Raw genomic sequence first — 22,205 nt, forward strand, 5'->3', positions numbered from 1 at the left:
TTCCAACTGGGTTTTATCTAGTAAGGTTTAACGAGGCACATAATCTACCGACATTCAAGGGGGAGTGTTATAAATATATTTGTGTTATAGTGAATGTCTAATTATGTGGAGTCCTTGTAGGATATGGTTATGAATCCTACTTGGGGACCAAGTAAGGTTTTCCCTATAAATAAATGGTTTTCCTTCATTTTAAATAAGATTTGTGAAAGATCTCTGAATTCTGAATATACTTCAAGAGAAAAGAAGAATTCTTCTTTTCTCTTCTCCCTAATTTCTTCTTCTTCTAAATATATATAGTTTCATAACAAAAAGTCATTTTTATGTATTTTTTTAAAAGTTTGTATGAAATCAAATTAGACAAACAAATTAAAACTAAAAGGTTATATCATTTATTATTAATAACAAGAATTCAAACTCATCTATATGCATTAATATTCTAGAAAAATAAACTTGAAAGTACTTTTTAATATTTTTGTCAAATTTAAATTGCTATTCGAAAGTGTCTTTCTAATTTATTAGTTAAACACAATTTTTTTCTCACCAAAATAACTTTTTTGGAAAGCACTTAAAAATACTTTTCAAATAAGCCAATTTTTAAAAATTTAAAATCATTTTTTATTTTACTTCCATTAGATAAAGGGTATATCTAAATCACTATTTGTAACAATATGCATATATGTAAGTCCTTTTTTACGACGGTAAAGATATATATGAGCCATTTTTGTAATGAGGGATAATCACTACATAAAAAGGTTGAAGAATATATCAGATCCTTTTCCCTCATTGCTCTCTCTAAATTTTTCAATTTCTTGCTAATCTCTCTATTATTATACCCCTTCCATATCACTCTTTAGGTCGAAAATGATACGCATTTTGGGAGAAAAATCTAAGTGCAAGTTCAATTTCTTATATCAACTTGATTGTTCAAAAGACTACGAGTCGTATAATATTATAATACATGTTTCTGAGGGCGGGAAAGATATGCATTTTGGGCTTGTTGGATCTTTGATTGCTTCATTTAGTATATTTTAATTCGAATTTTGCAACAATTGTGTTTTTTTTTAAAAAAATAATCTAAATTAACAATGAAAAAGAGGTATGCCATGTACAAATAAGGACCTAAAAACACCATTAAGGATAATTGGAGTTTGGTTCACAAAACATAATATAGTCTTCGAAATATCTTTCATATATTAGTATAGGAAATACTAAGTCTCAATCTCATCATCTTAAGACACAAGAATACTTGGGACACGGCTCATACTTTAAAATAAGAATATAGAAATACTTAGTCTATTACAATACTTTGAATGAAAACATAAAAGACATATATGCCCTCGAGTCAAGTGAGGACATACTTCAACTTCTCTTGAACGATCTTCTAAGTCAAAGTCTTCACTTCTCAAAGCTTCTCACCTACCAAGAACTATATAGATAGATAAAAGCATAGAGTTAGTACAACCACATGTACTAAGTATGACATTATGCATAAAAATCATGAAAACAGACTTTATTGGAAATATGCATCTTTTCATTTAAAAGTCACATTAAATCATAAGAACAACATTTAGCAACTTGGAAACACATAAGATAACATTCAAACCAAAAATCATATTTTAGAGATCACTTTACAGTGAACTCATTCACTGTTACAGTGAATTATTTCACTGTACAGTGTAGATGGTTATTCATCACTTAAGACACCCTTTAGCATGTAATCTTTTCACTTAAAGCTATCCTAAGATTCACTTAAGTCATACAAAGAGAGACCGCTCATACACCCTCTCTAGATGTGCCTAAACGACCCTTAGGATTACTTATAATGAGTCACATACACACTTCAAGACATCAAACATATCAACATATAGACACTATGACATTTCCTCATCAAAGGCTATAAAAAGACTTACTTAAGTAGGTCAAGAAGATAACGTCCACGATTGACCTCTTCAAGACTACCTAAATAATCCTTATGACTTCCTAAGTTCGGATCATGTCCACATAATCAATATCTTCCCTAATTAGACTCATTCTTAAGACTCATCTAGGTAAGATATGAAGTGACCATTCCTATGCCCCCTTCACACCTGAACTAGACAACCCATAACTACACTAGATAGGTACTTATTCCTTTTACATACTCCATAACATAGGTCATTAGTTCATTAGTTCATTAAGACTCATACATCACATAAAGGACATTCAAATAATGGTCTTGGACAAGACCTAGGAACTCCACATAACACCTTCAACGTCTATTGCCCATACCACCACCTAAACTCCATGAACTCCTCTAATGTTAATAGGTATTCCATATGATGAGAATAGACAATAACCGACATAGACCATGATAGTTAGACATCGAATCCGGAGTTCTATCCTACACCGATGAGGTTGTTCTACTTTCCAATGGTATAACTTAGACACATCCCATGTAGGCACATGGTTAAGGAATATGAAGGGCATACTTTGTAATCTAGTCTCATACTTAACTAGAAATACTTTCCCTTACCATACGACATAGGAGTAGAAAAGAAGGGAAACTCTATCGTCCTATAGCCTCTCACCCATAGATGTGTCGCGACTCACATCGATGGTCAAGACTCTACCACACGTGACTTGATGAGACTTCTTGATTTCTAATACTACTTTCACCAACCTATGCTCTGATACCAAGATTGTCACAACCCGAAACCATGCCCTAGAAGTTAGGGTACAATCTTGGATTGTAACAGGCGTCGTCGATCTCTCGGAGGTCTAAGACAAGCCCTTTCATATCATTCATTGCATATACATAGTGAAAAGTAGTGCGGAATTAAAATTTTTCACAAAACATAATATAGTCTTCGAAATCTATTTCATATAAAAGTAAAAGGAAATACTAAGTATCAATCTCATCATCTTAAGACACAAGAATACTTGGGACACGGCTCATACTTTAAAATAAGAATATAGAAATACTTAGTCTATTACAATACTTTGAATGAAAACATAAAAGACATATATGCCCTCGAGTCAAGTGAGGACATACTTCAACTTCTCTTGAACGATCTTCTAAGTCAAAGTCTTCACTTCTCAAAGCTTCTCACCTACAAAGAACTATATAGATAGATAAAAGCATAGAGTTAGTACAACCACATGTACTAAGTATGACATTATGCATAAAAATCATGAAAACAGACTTTATTGGAAATATGCATCTTTTCATTTAAAAGTCATATTAAATCATAAGAACAACATTTAGCAACTTGGAAACACATAAGATAACATTCAAACCAAAAATCATATTTTAGAGATCACTTTATAGTGAACTCATTCACTGTACAGTGTAGATGGTTATTCATCACTTAAGACACCCTTTAGCATGTAATCTTTTCACTTAAAGCTATCCTAAGATTCACTTAAGTCACACAAAGAGAGACCGCTCATACACCCTCTCTAGATGTGCCTAAACAACCCTTAGGATTACTTATAATGAGTCACATACACACTTCAAGACATCAAACATATCAACATATAGACACTATGACATTTCCTCATCAAAGGCTATAAAAAGACTTACTTAAGTAGGTCAAGAAGATAATGTCCACGATTGACCTCTTCAAGACTACCTAAATAATCCTTATGACTTCCTAAGTTCGGATCATGTCCACATAATCAATATCTTCCCTAATTAGACTCATTCTTAAAACTCATCTAGGTAAGATATGAAGTGACCATTCCTATGCCCCCTTCACACCTGAACTAGACAACCCATAACTACACTAGATAGCTACTTATTCCTTTTACATACTCCATAACATAAGTCATTAGTTCATTAAGACTCATACATCACATAAAGGACATTCAAATAATGGTCTTGGACAAGACCTAGGAACTCCACATAACACCTTCAAAGTCTATTGTGCAATGTCTAGATAGCGTCCCATACCACCACCTAAACTCCATAAACTCCTCTAATGCTAATAGGTATTCCATATGATGAGAATAGGCAATAACCGACATAGACCATGATATCTAGACATCGAATCCGGAGTTCTATCCTACTCCGATGAGGTTGTTCTACTTGTCAATGGTATAACTTAGACACATCCCATGTAGGCACATGGTTAAGGAATATGAAGGGCATACTTTGTAATCTAGTCTCATACTTAACTACAAATTCTTTCCCTTACCATAATCACTCGGTGCTAGCCTTCGTTCTCATAGAGTAATTCATACGTTAGGTTCACATAAAAGGGTTCCATAACAAGTTCATAACCCAGTCACGTTTACCCTACTAAGGAAGGTCCACTAGGGCTACCTCACAATGGCGACAAGAAGCTCATGATGACTTTCCTAAGGATTAATATGATGTCGTTCCAGCCAACTAACCTTAAGTCCATCATTCATTTACTTTGAAGGATACCATTACGACTTACGCTTCAAAAATCTTAATCTTACCCTTAAGTCAAGGTTTTCACATAATAGACTCTTATATCATCATTTAAAGTCACATGTCATTCATACATTCAAGACTAAGAGTTCTAACACCCTAAATCAATACATCACATATTCATAATCATATATACATCAAGCAAGATATACAAGTCAACCAAGACAAGACATTGCATACTTCACTTTTAACTCATAATGCAAGTCATTCTAGAAACACCTAGAAACAATCTAATATCTTCAAGTCATCCTATATATCATCATAACATCATTAATATACTCCACATAGACTCACATATCCAAGTAGGAATATACAAGACTTAACCCTTATAACACTATACTCATAATGTCAAAGTCATAGTCTAACATGATCACTTAAGGCAACATAAGTTGAAGAACACACATATGACTTCACATGTAGATATATAATGCCATGCTTCACATAATCAACTACACAAATAGCCACATTACTTCAAGTAGTTTCCAATAAGGCCATGCTCATCATATTGCATAAAGTAACGCCGACAAGGCCACGTCAATTGCAAGTAAACACATAACACCGCCACCTTAAGTGGACCATATCAATAACAATAGAATCGAAGTATAATTAATATCAAATGAAAGAAAATGGGGCAGCATACCTTCATCCCCTCATCCATACTTCAATTCAATGTCAAATCAACCAATTCAACATCACAAGGCCCTTACCCATGACCATGAACAATAATTCAAGTAATAACCATAAAACTCAATGAATCTACATCATTTCAATCTATTTTTAACAATCTAAGATAAATTAGATATCAATTGAATACAATTCTTATATCATTAGAAATCCCATAAGAAACTACATAACAATTCAACAATATTAGCTTAATATCAAGTAACTCAATAAGTAGTCAAAACTAGGGTTCATCAATTTACATGGTTAATAGATAATTTAGATTGAAATCATCAATACAATATAAATTAGATCATAATTCAATTTTTAGAAATCATTTATTCAAGAACCCATGGTAGAATCATGAAATTGGACAATTTACTTTAGAAAACTTTGAAAAACATCTTGAGAGTTGGGCTCCTTGATGAAACAAGTTTAAAGGATCAAAAGCCATACCTCAAGGATGATAATTCTTCACTTTGATGAAGAATTTCCACTCAAAACTCCCACACCAAGCTGCTTCAATTTGGACTTCAATGGAGTCCTTGGGATTTCTTAAGGGATTTGGTGTTTTCAATTTGGAAGAATGAAGTCTTTAAGGTGTTTACCCTTTATATACTTAATTAAAATACCCAAAAGACCCTTAATAAAACGCCAATGAATTAATTTAGAATTGGGATGAATATACCAATTCGCCCTTTAATTGGCAGCAAAACCTGCGCAGGAACAGGTTGCGCATGACGCCTGCCCTTGATGGGGCATCATAGGCACGACGGGGCGTCACAACCATCCGTCGTTGGCTATAGTGGCTTCACAAAGCTCCTATATTCACCCTTGGATAAGTCCCTCACTACGGGACCCTTTGACGGGGCGTCACAGCCACGACTGGCCGTTGACTGCTCCGTCGCCAAGGTCTGTTGGGACAGCCTGCACACTGATTTTGGGTCCTTCCTCAAGGACCCTTTAATGGTCCTTGGGGATAATTTCTCGGACGTTTCCAACCCAAATACAACACTATATAATTTTAAATCCTCTCACATGAATTTCATCCAAAACAAACACGTAAAACTCAATGAAACTCGCCTAGACTTACAAGGTCAACTCAAGACATATCTTTCGAACACCTTGGACGTTCTTGGTCGTTTGACCTCCAAACTTCATGAAACTTTAACCACTGCCTATACATGCTATATTAAATCTATTAAGAACCTTAAAACATCATGAAAAAAACATAATCACATAGAAAAATATTTTAGACATTTAGGTGACTTAGTCGTCAAACGTCTTAGACGTCCCTTGACGTTTGACTTCCAACACCTCTAATATTTTAGCTACTGCCTCTATACCATATATTAGACATATTTAGGACCTTAGACCATCAATATCAACATGTTTGTCTCTAATTAACTTAGGTCATCTTTGGGATCTTACAATATCACACTACGTTTTCATGAAAAATCATGCTTAATGCATATACTGATATACATACATTGCAATTGTCATGATGAAAATTTATGGCCAAATACATAAACAGATCTCTAAACTTGTTGGATTTTTTCCCTCAGGTACCTCAACTACGTCATTTTCCTATTAGATCACCGAACTACCCATAATTTGTTCCGTTTAAACAAAGACCATTGTCTGATGTGGAACCAGATTTGTGAGGGGTATTGATAGAGGATACATACGTTGTTCTAGAACTCCTTAGTCCAATTGATAGTGAATTTTTTTTAGAATAATTGTGTTTTACTTAAGTTATTTGAACACATTAGAAAACAAATGAGACTAACACGGTTTGTCTTCATTCCTTTGATCAAAATCATTACAATTTGAACACAATTGAAGGCATTTACAATAGAAAAGCCGATCAAAATCAACCAAAAGTGTTTTAAAGGAACAAATTATGGCTGGTTCAATGATTCATTATTCCTTATTAGGACAAAATACAAAACTATACACTTTTTGTTTACTTATTTCCATTATCCCCTATTTCTTTTAAGAATCTCCAAAATTCTTTATTTCTTTAATGTATCTGAGCTGCACATTAATGTATCCGACCTACATATTATTTAGCTAGTTTTTAATGTATCTGCATTAGTTGTTAATGTATCCGAGCTTCAATTATTGTATCCGATTTTTTTAATTTATAAGAAATTTATGTAATAGAAACTTATTAGGGATAGATTGTAATTTCATATTAAAACTATGTGATTTATGTAATATACACTATTTACACATAAACAATACAATATATATATATATATATATATCAGAAAGCATTTTCTAGATTTCATTAATTATTTGAAATAAGTTCAATATTTCCCAAATTTTATAGGTAATCTCATCCAAATTTATATTTTCACCTAATTTAAACCACACTAATTAATAAATATTTAATTTTGAAAATAAGTAGACATAGATATCCAACTTTTTTAATCATAATTTCTGAGTGGTTTATTGAAATGATCTGATCCGTCATTATATCAATACATCTCATGTGAAGTCTCAAAAAAATTATTGAAAGTCGGAGGCCGATCTAAAATTTTGAGTCACCCGATGAAAATTTGAATTGATTTGGGCTGAAGTCTGCCCACTATTATGAAATGGCTCCCATTATGGCGACGTTGTTGTAGTGCCTGTAGGGTTGCTATAACGGGGTAGACAAAATCAAACGTTAGATAAAATATTTTTTTAAAATTCTTATTTCCACTTTTCTTGGACAAAATAGGCGAGGTTTACTCTACAAATTTTCCTAAACCACTTTAATCTCGAGGGTAATGGAGGATAGAAATTTTCATGTAAAAAAGGGTAAGACCTTATAGTTCTGTGCCAACGTTCATTAGGATTCACCCCAAGGAGTAGAAACCTTGCATTTGGAGTTTTTCACCAGTTGCTTAGGGCCTAGTTAGACTTGATTTTCTGAAAATAATTGTTAGACATGTATTTGCTCATGTAATATCTTATAGATTGTTGAAAAATTTCATGTGTAAGCAGTCAGACACAAAATCTAGATGATTGAACTTATGGTTAGTTGTGAATAGGCTGATGATTAACTATGGTTGGTTTTATGATGTTTGGTAGGTGTCATTCCAGAGGAGATAATTATAGGTTATCATGTATGCATGATATATGAGTAGGGGAAATGAAAAGGCATAATATGAAGAGAGAGAGAGAGAGAGAGAGAGAGAGGGAGGGAGGGAGAGAGAGAGAGAGAGAAAGAGATAGATAGAGAGAGAGAGAGAGAGAGAGAAAGAGATAGATAGATAGAGAGAGAGAGAGAGAGAGTGAGTCACACCAACATGTATATACATATTTATTGAATCGAGTTCTATGTAGCTCGCACACGCATATGTATTAGAGGCAGTTTGAATTGGAACTACGTATGATCTATTTGAAGGGAAGCACTCCTATCAAGAATTTTTTTCATATGCATTACTCAAACCTGAGATTAGGAGTGACAATTAGGCAAATTTGGTCAAATTTAAACAAGTCAAGACAACAAATAGATGACGATCCAATCCAATTCAAATTTACTTGGATCAAAATAGACAAGGTAATGGATTATAAAACAGGTCAAGACCCAATCCAATTTAAGTTTCAATTTTTAATTTGATCTTTTAAAATATTTTAATAACTAATAAGATTTTATTATTATTATAACTATATAAAACAGATAAAATTATTTTAAAAAATGAAAATATTTCTATGAGATCTGAATCAAATATCAACTCAATTTTTAATAAGTTATAATGATATATTAAAATTGATTGGATTGAAACTGGGTAGCATATATGCTCCAAACTTAAATGGGTTGAGCGATTCTGTTGGGCTTTGCCATTCTTATTCGAGACATAAATGGTGAACTTTTTCTTTTCACTTTAGTAATGTGGAGCCGAGCAAAATCACTCAAAACGCATATGGATCATCTTCTCCCCTTTTGCACTAGAAAAATCCAATAGTTTCAATGACGTTTATTCTAGCTTCTTCTACTTCAACAAAAACTACACTATTCAGTTGTAAGTTCATTCAATCTTATCTCTCATTTATGTTAATTTTGAAAATAATTGAGAATTTTTTATTGATATCATAGGCCGTCAAATGCTTGGTGGCCGTTAAGTTGGTGTTCCCTTATCTCTTTTGTTAAGATATATATAGTTGTCTGGAATTATGTCTCCAGCTTTTTTTCTGTTTGGCTTGTAATATTAGAGTATTTTTTCCCCCACTCACTTTGATTAATTGCCTATTTGTTTTTGCTATTGCCTATCTTATTATTGTTTTCCTTTTCATTATGTCAAAGGGGGAGAATCTCATATAACTATATCGGAGGCACATATAAAGGGGAGCATATAGAAAGGGGGAGTTTCGAAAATATTAAATAGGGAAGTCAAATTAAATTCATACTGTTAAAGTTATTATAAAAAAAAGGAGATTGTTAATTTGTGATATTTTGCATAATGACAAACTGAATTCATATAGCAAGAAATCAGGGAATAAGATCCGGAGAGACTAATATAAATCAACAACATCACCCATGAGATAGATTTGACAGATTGAATCCATATCGAAGGGATCAAGAAGCAAGATTTGACAAATTGAACTTATATCGCTGGAAATCAAAGAGCAAGATCTGAAGACTGATATAAATCAGTAACACTACCCAAGGACATAGATTGACTCAATCAAATCAATCTAAAATATTGAATCAATCATATATCAATTTGTATGAAGCCAAAAAGAAAAAAGTAAAAAGCAAAGTCAGTCAATCAAGAAAACAGATCAATAAAATCACATTATAATCAAGGAAGTTCACAGTGGGATCCAAGCAACAAGTCAAGACATACACTAACATATTGAAGACTAACTGCAAATCCTTAATCGAAGAAAACTCCCCTGGGTTTTTCTATTAGATCTAAAATCATCGCACTATTCAGTATATAAATTAAGCCCCTCTTCAACAGTGGTGCGCAACTTCACTTGAGCTTATATATAATTTTCTTCCATCTTTCATAAAGTTTTGTACACATTTGAGCAATCAATTGAAAAAGAAAAGAAAAGAAAATATACTGAGTGTACGTTATACAAGTAGATGTCGTGTCAAAATAGAAACTTTGATTTGCATACTAGACATGTTTTTGATCCATCTCTATGTACAATCAAAGTTTTATTCAAGCTCTAAAGGGAACCCTTAAAACCCGATGAGACTAAAGTAGGCATCGAATTAGTCTTATGAACCAGTATAAATATCCTGCGTCTATTTACTTTCTGTTCATTACTTATAGTTAACTTACTTATCTAATCTGCACGGAAAGTTGACTTATCTCATAGATCAGTCGCCTACGAATTTTAATTCACCCTTCTCTTAAATTTAAGTTTTTAGTGTGGATCGGAGTGACACATTAAATGTCGTAGGTGATGATGGAGAATTTTGAAAGTTCAAGCTATTTTATAACGGTGATTAAAATTGCTTGAATCTGTTTGCTAAGTTAGAGCTATTTGTTCACATGTTGTATAATGAGAGTATGTAAGGTAAGGCGTAACCAAAGTTACTAGTCTGATATTCAAAAAATATTGTGTGATAAAAGAGTTATGTTATGACCGATGTGAGTTGAGTTGACAACAAAAGAGATATGGTGTATTGAGTTTTGAGGTAATGATACTTGTAGCGAGGGTGGTCCATGGGTGGATCGGGGTCGTACTTGTATTTTTGAAATGTTTGTCTCCTTGGTTACTTCCCATGATATTGTATGGAGGGTTCGGGTTCACCAATGATGCCTTCAAGTACGTATTGTTTGTATTGGTACTATTTTTACTATGTCACTTGGCATAATCTGGTTGTAGGATTCAATGATGTTTTATAGGTGAAGACGATGATCATCTCTGACAACTTCTAATCCTATTCTTTTTGTACATTGTATCTTTTTAGTAACTCTTATTTTTGTTTAGACTAATTCCTTGGTAAGATTTTTATTGTACTTTCATTTTTTTTTTGACTCTTTCGCTTTATCAAGGTAATATATATTATGTTTCGAGTTACTTTCGCATTTTCAATTTTTAAATTGGATGATGAAAATTCTCTTATCACCCAGTTTAATATGAACCGAAGGGATTTTATCATATACAAGGAACTCACGAAAATATCTCAGTGCTCAAGCATTCAATTAATTCTAACAAGGGTCAACACAAAAAGAATAGGACATATTGTTCCATTTGTAACATTCCCAAGAAAATTATGATAATTTTTCTTAATTTTCTAAAACAGTAACTAAAGTTTTGTTTCTCTCTATTTGATATATGACATCAACATTGGAGCTTAATTAATTTAAGTGAGCACCATGTAGAATCTATTCGGAGGGAAGCGCTTCTATTAAGATTTTTTTTTATATTCATAGCTCGAACATGAGATTAAGAGTGACACTTAAACAGATTAGATCAAATTTAAATGAGTCAAAACAATAAATAGATTAAGACCCAATCAAATCCAAATTCACTTGGATCAAAATAAATTATAGAACAGATCAAAACCCAACTCAATCTAAATTTTACTAGTTTAATTTATTCTTTTATTTTAATACCTAATAATTATTTTTTGTTATAACTATATATAACATATTGAATTTTTTAAAAAATATTTTTTTAATAGAATTCGAATCAAATATTAACTCAATTTTGATAAATTACTCTCTCCGTTCGGTATTGTTTGTTATGTTGCGCTTTTCGAAAGTCAATTTGACTAATTTTAAAAGACAAATTAGATCATATTAATTTGATATTTTAAACAAAAAATTAAATATTCTAAAACTATATGAAAGATATTATAAATTGTCATTTTTTGCATATTAATATGATGAAAAAATACATCTTAAAATGTTAATCAAAATTTTTATAATTTAACTCTAAAAATAGAAACTATAACAAATAATATCGGACGAATAGAGTATGATGAATTTATTAAAATGAATTGAAATTGACTAACACGTAAATGTTCCAAACTTAAATGGGTTGAACGGGTTCGGTTAGACTTCGCCAAACTCCTGTTGGAGACACAAATAGTAAATTTTCTTTCTTTTTTTGTGTTTAGTAACGTGGAGCCGAGCGGATCACTCAAAACGCATATGAATCAGCTTCTTCCTCCTTTGCACCAGAAAAATCCAATTGCTTCAATGGAGTTTACTCTAGCTTCTTCTGCTACAGCAAAAACTGCACCACTCACCTGTAAGTTCCTTCAATTTCATCTCTCGTTTACCTTAATTTTGGATGATTAAGCAATTTTTGTTGATATCGTAGGCCGCCAAATGGGATTGGGTTCGCCTAAATTACCGAATGTTTGGAGGAGCAGTTCATGGCGTGCTCGTAGCTCAAGGAGGAATACATCGTTACGCACTGTTGCCATGAGCACTACAGCAGGATTGGGAAACACTATGGAAGCTCCTGCAGCCAATGCTCAAAATGTTAATTATATGTGGCCTGATAAAAAGGTCTAACTCTTAAGCTAAGCTTTTAGTTGGAATCGATAATTATTATTTAAAATTTATATAATACGTATTTTTTTTCAATGAATTGTGTGATTAATTTCGAAGAAATGTGCTCTTTGCTTTTCACTTTTTGCGGAGTGCCCTGTTGTTTTTCTTTTTGTGCTTTTCTCTTTCAAAAGATATTATTTTAACTAAATATTTCCTAGAGAACAAAGTCCTAGAATGTATCTATTTATTGCAAGAGATGATAGGAGGAAGAGAAAGTTAGGGGATGCTTAGATCACATTTTAAGGCATTTTGGTTGTAATGTTTCATGGTAAGTAGAAAGTATGGTAAGTCACGATAGTTAACAATTAAAAATATTTATGTAGTATTTGAATATATTTGGTTAGAGAAAGAATTTTTGACTCTCCAAATAACAACAGGGTCATGTGAAGTGGAATAGAGGGAGTATTAGTTCTTCTAGGGTGATATGACTTTGATGATTTTGTTGTAAGAGTTATATAATTTGCAGGTTTTACATTATTCTTGTATAAAATGCATGGTAAGTCTTGTCTGGATACTACTTCATTATTTTGTCTGTATGATATATCTTTATCGTGGGATTATACTATGTATGTTGTTGTTGTTTCATATATCTTTATCAGGGATGAGAAGTCTTGGTTGAAATGTGGATATTGCACAACTTTTATGTATGAAGTACTTCCTTTTGGACCATTCGGCGTATTTGTATGTAGACGTTTTCCTCTCCATGTTAATTGTTTGCTCTGATAATCTATAAACAGTAGAAAGAGTAATTCAATAGTCTGTCAATTTATTCGATGGTTATATACTCAGTTACAGTGATATGTTTTGCACCATATCTTTCATGAGCAGTGATTTTAACATCAGTAAGTCCAGTAGGCTTGTCCAAGTTGAAACCAAGGGCCATAACATATTTGGAGTCGAATACTATTACACATTTTGTTGAATTGTGCTCAAAGCATATATCTACTCTCCCACTTCCAGCACCATCAGAAGGAAATCAGATAAATTGTTTACTTTGTGTTGTTCATTTCTTCTTGGGGTTGACCACAATGTTGCTAAGTTTATTAGACAAATTTTCTGCTCTGGGATTCGCAGATTCTAGCAGTTTGTAATACAAAATTTCATTCATGCAGAGGCCAAGGATCTGCATAGTAGGTGGTGGGTTTGGAGGTCTTTATACAGCACTGAGGTTAGAATCACTTGTTTGGCCTGATGACAAGAAACCACAGGTAATTTTTGGCTTTAAGGCTTCAATCCTGTTAGATCTTCAGATGACTTGGCTTCTCTGATGCATAATGCTTAAAAACATATTAATCAGTGAATATCACTTTGATCCCCAATATTTCAAAGATTTAATTTCTTGCAATGTCCTATATTGACAACTTGTTTTACAGTTTGTCCTTTTTCATCTGTTAATCAAGAAAATTAGATACACTAGTGTCACATTTATATATTTTTTAATAAGTCAGTCACATAATTGACATGAAAACAAGTTTTAGGGAAGGTTCAAAACTTTAAAAAGAGGAAAAAACATAGATTAAATTTTTATTTTCGGAATTGATGTGATATTTCATGAGATATGGAACATTTTTTGTTCTAAAAGTTTTCATGGTTCATTCCCAAATATAACATCAGCTAAAATTGCACTAGACCTACCTTTGGATCAAAACCACCATATTCCTCCCTTTGCTTTTTTAACCCCATATTACACTATTGACAAATTTTTAGAAATTAGTTAATGTTTATTTCCTTCATCTCTGCCTCAACATAGTCCTATTTCTGATCTCTTATCTTACAAAAATGGCTGTTTCCTTGAAAATTCCATTTTCATCTTGATCCAAATGTAATTTATACTTGCGAGTTTGCTTAACTCTCTCTTATTATCATGGATTCTTTTCATGATTCTGGAGTACAATATTTGGATAATTTGATGGCGGGTGTCAGTTCTTTCTTTGTTGTCTAGTCTCAATATGTTGTGGTGTTCACTTGGTCTCTTCCATTTGTGATGATCTCTTTGAATTTGATCTTATTGCTATGAAATAAGAATTTGTAAATTTAGATGTTGCTGCTCCCCGAAATGTAAGTTATGGGAAAATGAAAAAGATAATGAATACAGTGGGATAAAGTACCCCAGGTGTTCCAATCACTTGTGTTTCTTTCTTTTTTCCTGCATTGGGATACTTCGGATTTCTCCTTTAGATGGGAAACCTTTTTTCCCTCAGGTGATATAAAATAATGTGCACTGAATATATTATCTTATATACTTCAGACCAATGGATCATTTTTTTACTATTCAACTATTTCATATTTTAAACTATTATCGTGATCACTTATTGATTAACTACGTAATAGTTCATTCAAACTTTTTTCTAGTAATCTCAGCACTTGTCAGATTATGTCATTTATATGGGTTGGAGGTAGCACTATTGGCTACAAAAGGAGGTTTTCTGAAAAAAAAATGGTTGATACCTTTAATGGGGATATTTATTTAGTGTCTACCTTTCATTAGGCGTAGAAGCACTATCTTTTTGAAATTTGGCTGATTAAGGGATGAGTGAAGTATCCTCCCATTTCTTTTCTTTTCTCTTCTTTCCTTTTCTCTTGCCTACTTTACTCATGATTGAGGTCGCATCTGCTTGTGGTGGTCTTTCAATGTTCTAGTATAAGCTCTCTTCATTCATCTAGTAAAAGAAAGAATCCAAGAAACTATGTTGCTGTAAGAAAAGAACATAGAAGAAACAAAATTTGAAGTCAGTCTAGAGTTGATAATTTCCTCTAGGCTTACAGTGCTCTGCTCAACAGCTTATGTTCCATTTTATACTTATTTCTATTAATTATACAACTCTTATTTGGATAGATATTAGAAAGAAGAGAAAATGAAGATACAAACATTATCCTCACTTGTTAGTTCACTGAGAATGTGTCTCATTGAAATAATTCAGGTAGTCCTCATCGATCAATCTGAACGTTTCGTTTTTAAGCCATTGTTGTATGAACTTCTCTCTGGAGGTATGCAAGCTACTTCCTGTTCGATGTAACCATTCATGACGTAAATGCTTATATTTGGTTCTTGTCAATGTTATAAGCTTCTAAATAGAACATTTCAAATGCAGAAGTTGAAGCATGGGAAATCGCTCCACAATTCTCAGACTTGCTTGCCAATACTGGTGTGAGGTTCTTCAAAGACAGGGTAAAATGCTTATATCCATGTGACCACTTAGGAACTAATGCACCTACAGCAGGGACTGTTCATCTCGAAAGTGGTCTCCTCATAGAATATGACTGGTATGCTCATCAGCACTCTAGCCTCACTTGACTGGGTAACAAAGAGATCTTAAATTTCATTTAGGATTGAAGCTCTTTTTCTTGATGTACTATATCCAGCCTTTTCCTGTGTCTGAGGCAAAATTACCTTAGCATTGCCTTCTCAAAGTCCAAAAGTTAGAAATTCATAGCGTCTTCAATTAACAAACTCTGTCATGAGGTGAAATTAAGTCATAGTGGATGTTATCACTATATAATAATCATGTTAGCCTGTTGTATTTCACAACATGTTATCCATAATCTCTTCTTACTCCACTCAAAAAGTTGTCTGGTCAGTGATTTTGAATTAAATTTTTTGTATCTCCCAAATTTTCTAGGTCATTGGGTTGGTTAGACAAGGAGATTTAATTCACATAAAATCCACATTGCTTAAGGTTTTTACTTCTCTTTTCCTGTACATGTACCAGTTATGATGGAATCTATATATTATATGCAGGATACAGAATGGAATAAGAATACAGGGATTGGAACAACTAGAACTTAATAATAAGCATAAGTGTATTTTTTTTAACTTAAAGACATGTAATATTTTACATTGCATATTGTATAATATTTTTTAATGCTTCAAACCAAATCTAACAAAAAAAAAATCTGCTTAATAATAATCCCTGCATTATAGTTCCCGTTCTTCTAATTCATGTATAACTTGTATTTAAACCAAACATCTCCATAGTTTTCCTTGACAAGACATGCTAGAGTTTTCTAATCTCCCCGTCAACTGTTAGAGATTGGAGAAGCAAAGTGCCAGAGTTGTTTTTCTCGAAAACTTCCCGTTGGCTTGAAAGACATAAGGATTGCTTATGATACCAAATCATTCATCTTTATAACAACTTATACTAAATCATGCATAATACCTAGTAAGATACTGAAACATGCTATACAGTAGTATTTTTCTTCTAACAGAAGTCTACTTTTCACTACTCCGTATCTTTTTATGTGATCTAGTTATGTTTTGGAGAGTCAATGATGCTTTCTTTGACCACGATTTTATCAAATGAGTTTAAATATTTTGAATTGTTAACTATTGTGACTAAAATTTAAGTTTTTTTTTCTTCATAAAAATTGAAAATTCTCCAAAATTAGTTAGTTTGACCATCATACTTTAAATGTGTTCACATAAAGTGGAATTGAGGGAGTATCATTCATCTGTTGATTGGGTGATTAACTATACGTTAAACATGGTATGCTGATAAGAAGGACTTTTTCTTTCTTAAATCTTTGGGCTGCCAGGTTGGTCCTTGCTATAGGAGCTGAGGCCAAACTTGATATTGTTCCAGGCGCTGCAGATTATGCCTTGCCATTTTATACCCTAGAGGATGCTCATGTCAGTACTTGATTGAATAAGGTTACATTTTATCATTTTAAAGTAAACCTATATTGTGATATTTGGCTCTTATGCAAATTTGAAGTGTTTCCACTCTGTATTTTTTGTGCAGAGGGTTGATAAAAAGCTAAGAGAATTAGAACGCAAGAACTTCGGTAAGGACTCTGCAATTCGAGTAGCAGTGGTTGGATGTGGTTATGGAGGAGTTGAGTTAGCTGCCACGATATCGGAAAGGTTGCAAGAAAAGGGAATTGTACAAGCAATTAATGTTGATAAGACAATTTTGTCAAATGCTCCAGCAGGAAACAGGGAAGCAGCACTAAAAGTAAGCAATTTACATCAGTGAGTTGCCATCATTTCATCAAAGGTGCTTTAGTGTCATAGTATTTTGCACTATTTATTCTTCCTTTTATCTTTCAACAAAAAATTGGATCACCGTTCACAACATTTAATATGGCATATCGTGTCTATGTTGGAATCAATTAGGAAGATACATCCTTGATTTCTTTCCTTGTTTAGAATTGGTGATTATTTAAACATCTAATAGCTTGGGAAAATATTCGAGTAAATACATTCTTTAATTCTTTCTTTCGTGCTATATTTTGTAAGTTACAGAGGCAATTGAGCTATTTCCCAATAAATTATTGCAAGTACTACAAGATCTAAGTACAAGTACATTGAGTCTATCTCTATATGGCCTGTGTAAATTGTAAAGGAGTAGGTCTAGGTTCATTCTAGTAGCACTCCCTCTCAAGCTAGAGTATAGATGTTGATCATGCCCAGCTTGTTACAAAGGTAATCAATGCGAGCTCCATTCAATGCCTTTGTGGACATTTTTTTTTTGTAAGTTAGCCCTTTTGTATTCTCCTCATTTTACAATGTGATAAACTTCTTGTTTCATCATGATCCACCGTCTGTTGTGTCCCTTATATTTGAACATAAGCAGTCTTCCTTCAGGTACTTTCTTCCAGGAGAGTTCAACTCATACTTGGTTATTTTGTCCGATGCATAACAAAAGGAAACGAACCTCAGACCTCAGATGCTGAACCTGGAAGTATAGACTCGGCAGCTGATCATTCTGAAAGTGTAATACTTGAATTGCAGCCTGCTGAAAGAGGCTTGCAGGGTCAGACTATACGGGCAGATATAGTTTTATGGACTATTGGATCTAAACCACTGCTTCCTCAGTTGGAACCTAGTGATAAACCTTACGACATTCCTCTGAATGCTAGGGGACAAGCAGAAACTGATGAAACTCTCCGTGTCAAGGGTCATCCTCGTATATTTGCTGTTGGTGATTCGTCTACATTAAGGGACAGGAATGGGAAGTTGCTTCCGGCTACTGCACAGGTAGTTGACTGAATTTATCTGAGTAAGCTTGTGCAAGAAATACATGTGCACCTATGATTGAGAGGCATGCTCTTTCTGTACTGATTTTTCTGTGGTTTTTGTTACAGGTTGCTTTCCAGCAAGCAGATTTTGCTGGTTGGAATTTGTGGGCTGCAATTAATGACCGCCCATTGTTGCCTTTTAGGTTTGTTCCATATCTGCTACATCGATTGACTATCTGATTGTGTTTATTATTTGTTGAGTGAGCATCTGTTACATGGTTTAGTTCCCTTAATTTCGAGAAAAATGTTAGGTTTCCTAGTTTTCTTTTTTGGTTAAAACCTAAATTGACACTCTAACTTGCACTCATTTACAATGCCGGCCCCCTCTTAGTGATGTTCTAGTTGAACACCTATGTTTTTTAAAAAGTTGGATAATCAACACCTCTACCACTAACTATAATGTGTGCTTCTTAATTTTCCTTACATGGCGCAATACATTGCATAAAATGAGCTGTCAGTTGATGAAACCAAAGGTAAACTTGTTTTAGATTTCCTCCCACCATAATTTGTTTCCTCCATAAAAAAAACTCAAAGCACCAGTGAAGAAAGAGCTTCTTTTCTCAGAAACTGACTGTGGTGTTGGCAGCAGCATCTTCACGGTGACTCTATTTTTCCCTAAACATTAAAAACTCCCTCCTAGTCCTTCTCATCTCTTGAGATTCTGAGACGAAAATAGCTTCTTCAAATTTGAAATTTATGACTGCTATCTTATTTTCTTTTGTGTACTTATGCTCTCTTTTAGTAAGAACCGCTTTATGGATACTTCCATTCATTAGATTACTAATTTGAGCATCAATGGTTGTAAATATCATTATAAAACCAAACCCATTGACATTTAGTTCAATTTTGTGAAAGATATGGTTGCATACAAAGAAGTGAACATTAAGTGCATCTACTCAAATATTTGTAGATCCATTGACTTAAATATCTGTCTCACAAGTAGCAATAGAAGGTCATAACTATGTTTTACTCGTGAGAGAAAGATCATTGATAAAATCTCTATTTGTGTTTGTTGGTACCGACTATGATTTAAGGGTCATAATTGTGATGGAAAGAAAGTAGGATGCACAAGATCAAACATATTCAAATGATATAGCATACTAAGCATATTTATGATATGGTTGATGATGACAAGAGGCTATATATTCCTAACAGATGTATAGCAAAGTGCTCTCATAGTATACTGGTTGGCGGTTGCACGCCCTCTGTATCCGGTATGAATTGATAGAAGAGAAATAAAAGTGGAATAAGCTTTTTCTTAATTAGTTGGTGGAACTTGAGCACTCCATTCTGTGTAAGTGAGAGTTGTTAGAAAATACTATTAGGCCTAGTCTATCTATAAGGGGGTGCTAGTTAGGTGTTGGTCCATTAGTGATTTTTCCATAGAAACCTTATTTAATTCCCTATAAATACAGAATTATGGGTACGGGAAAACATGTTTTTTTTTTTCATTCAGAGATAGATGGCTAGCGTAAAATTATCTTTGCATCTAAAGGTTATTTAGATTGTGAAAACAGGGAATCATCGACTTTATAAAGTTCCCAACTGTTGAATTAGGTCTTAGGCCTAACTCACACCCCAAAATGTAGCTCAAAGGGAGGAGAATTGTCCAAGCCTTATAAGGAGTCCACCTATCTCATTAACCACCGATATGGACTTCTGCTATTCTTTAACACCCCACCTCACGCCCAGTGCTTAGCATCTGGTGCGTGGGCAATTTTGATTTTGGGGGTCCCAACATCGGGAGACGGGCCCTGCTCTGATACCATGTTGAAGTATGTGACCATCTCATCTAAAAGCTTAAGTTGTTAGAGAAAGCACGCTTGTATTATTTGATTATATTTTCAACACGCCCCCTCATGTGCGAGCCTGTTTTTTTTTCATGGGCCAAGCACGTGGAAATTCTTTTTTTGATTTGGGTGGCACGCTTGTATTATTTGATTATATTTTCAACACGCCCCCTCATGTGCGAGCCTGTTTTTTTTTCATGGACCAAGCACGTGGAAATTCTTTTTTTGATTTGGGTGGCGGTGAGATTCGATTTCAGGTAGAGAAAGCACGCTTGTATTATTTGATTATATTTTCAACACGCCCCCTCACGTGCGAGCCTGTTTTTTTTCATGGGCCAAGCACGTGGAAATTCTTTTTTTGATTTGGGTGGTGGTGAGATTCGATTTGAGGATCTTTGCCTGCTCTGATTTTATGTAGAATTAGGTTTTAGGCCTAACTCACACCCCAAAAGCTAGATCGAAGGGAGGAGGATTGTCCAAGCCTTATAAGGAATCCACCCATCTCATTAACCACCGATATGGGACTTTTGTCATTCTTTAAACCGTGATTAAAGTCGTGAAAAGATCAGCTTCCTAAATTTCTTTTTAAGTCTTCGGAAACAATTTTTACTTTAATTACTTTAGTTAGGAAACAATATACCATATGCTATAGCTTTTTCTTAAAGTTCTTTTTTCAAGTGTGGAACTTTAAACAGTGAGCGGAGTTATTGACACTTCCAAATCTATTTGCAACTATTCGAGTTATCAGTCCTAGTTACAAAGTTGTATCAGGTGATTATGAAGCAAAGTTGATTTTCTTGATTAAAACTATGCCACTATGCCGCAGGTATCAAAATTTAGGTGAGATGATGACACTTGGAAAGTATGATGCTGCTGTTTCACCAAGTTTCACTGATGGGCTGACCTTGGACGGTTTTGTTGGTCATACCGGTATACATTAACCTTCACATTTCTAACAGAGGCATCAGTCTATTCACCCCCCAAACCCCCGTCTCTCGTTCTTCACTTTCTCATAATTCAGTTGGTACTTATTGCAGCAAGGAAAATAGCGTACTTGATCAGATTACCAACTGATAAACACCGCGTGCAAGTAGGAATCAGTTGGCTACTGAAATCCACAGTTGATTCAGTTGCAACAATACAGACAATGCTCTCTAAAGCCCAATCAGGGTCCTAGATCAGTTGCTTTTGGTTCAGTACAATCTTCTCTGGAACCCACCCTTCTTTATGCTGAGGAAGTATCGACATCCCAATTTCGAAATCCTCTTCCTTTGTTAAGTAATTGTTTTAAGTTGCAAAGCTACAAACAATGCTTGCTAAAGCTCAAATCAGGATCTTAGTTTAATGTATGTGTTGCAATCACTTTAGGGTGGGGGGCTAGTTTACATGATATCCATCATTCTTATAAAAGAATATTCATGAACAACAGCAGGTCCAATTATACTCAGATTTAAACCATTAACACTACGTTCAGATCATTATTATCTATTGTATTGTATTGTATCGTTACTTTATCTATAATGCTTGTTTTGATTGTTACTTAAAATGTATTGTACTGTATTGTTAAATTTCGTTGTTATGTAACAATGAAAATCCCTATTTTGTGGAACAACCAATCTGGTGTGTTCTCATTGTTACTTAATTTTTTCAATTATATCTTTACATAATATTTTAAAATATTATTTTACCCTTTACCTTAATTATTTAAATCTAGTTAAACCTCCTACCTTAGAATAATTAAGGATATTTTAGTAAATTTATAAATTATAATACAGTATGATA

The 22,205-nt window shown here is 33.6% G+C and overlaps 1 protein-coding gene across 1 annotated transcript; it reads left to right on the top strand.

Annotated features, from left to right (window-relative positions):
• The first annotated feature begins 12,112 nt into the window (after nucleotides 1-12,112).
• LOC107015022 (alternative NAD(P)H-ubiquinone oxidoreductase C1, chloroplastic/mitochondrial) lies at nucleotides 12,113-21,962 on the top strand. The gene is made up of 11 exons (XM_015215174.2): nucleotides 12,113-12,307; nucleotides 12,380-12,570; nucleotides 13,728-13,823; nucleotides 15,537-15,603; nucleotides 15,708-15,879; nucleotides 17,149-17,242; nucleotides 17,355-17,567; nucleotides 18,200-18,592; nucleotides 18,700-18,776; nucleotides 21,250-21,353; nucleotides 21,461-21,962. Exons 1-11 carry the CDS (start codon nucleotides 12,208-12,210, stop codon nucleotides 21,598-21,600), a joined length of 1,647 nt encoding a protein of 548 aa, XP_015070660.1. The 5' UTR covers nucleotides 12,113-12,207; the 3' UTR covers nucleotides 21,601-21,962.
• Nucleotides 21,963-22,205: the final 243 nt, after the last annotated feature.

This window comes from Solanum pennellii, chromosome 3 (genome assembly GCF_001406875.1).
Source record: "Solanum pennellii chromosome 3, SPENNV200".
Lineage (NCBI taxonomy): Eukaryota > Viridiplantae > Streptophyta > Magnoliopsida > Solanales > Solanaceae > Solanum > Solanum pennellii.

Bases quoted from the DNA above. Each gene is read 5' to 3' on its own strand.
- LOC107015022 (XM_015215174.2), top strand. From the start codon at position 12,208: ATGAATCAGCTTCTTCCTCCTTTGCACCAGAAAAATCCAATTGCTTCA. The intron at 15,604-15,707 runs GTATGCAAGCTA...TTTCAAATGCAG, and splicing joins GTATGAACTTCTCTCTGGAG to AAGTTGAAGCATGGGAAATC. The intron at 18,777-21,249 runs GTTTGTTCCATA...ACTATGCCGCAG, and splicing joins CGCCCATTGTTGCCTTTTAG to GTATCAAAATTTAGGTGAGA.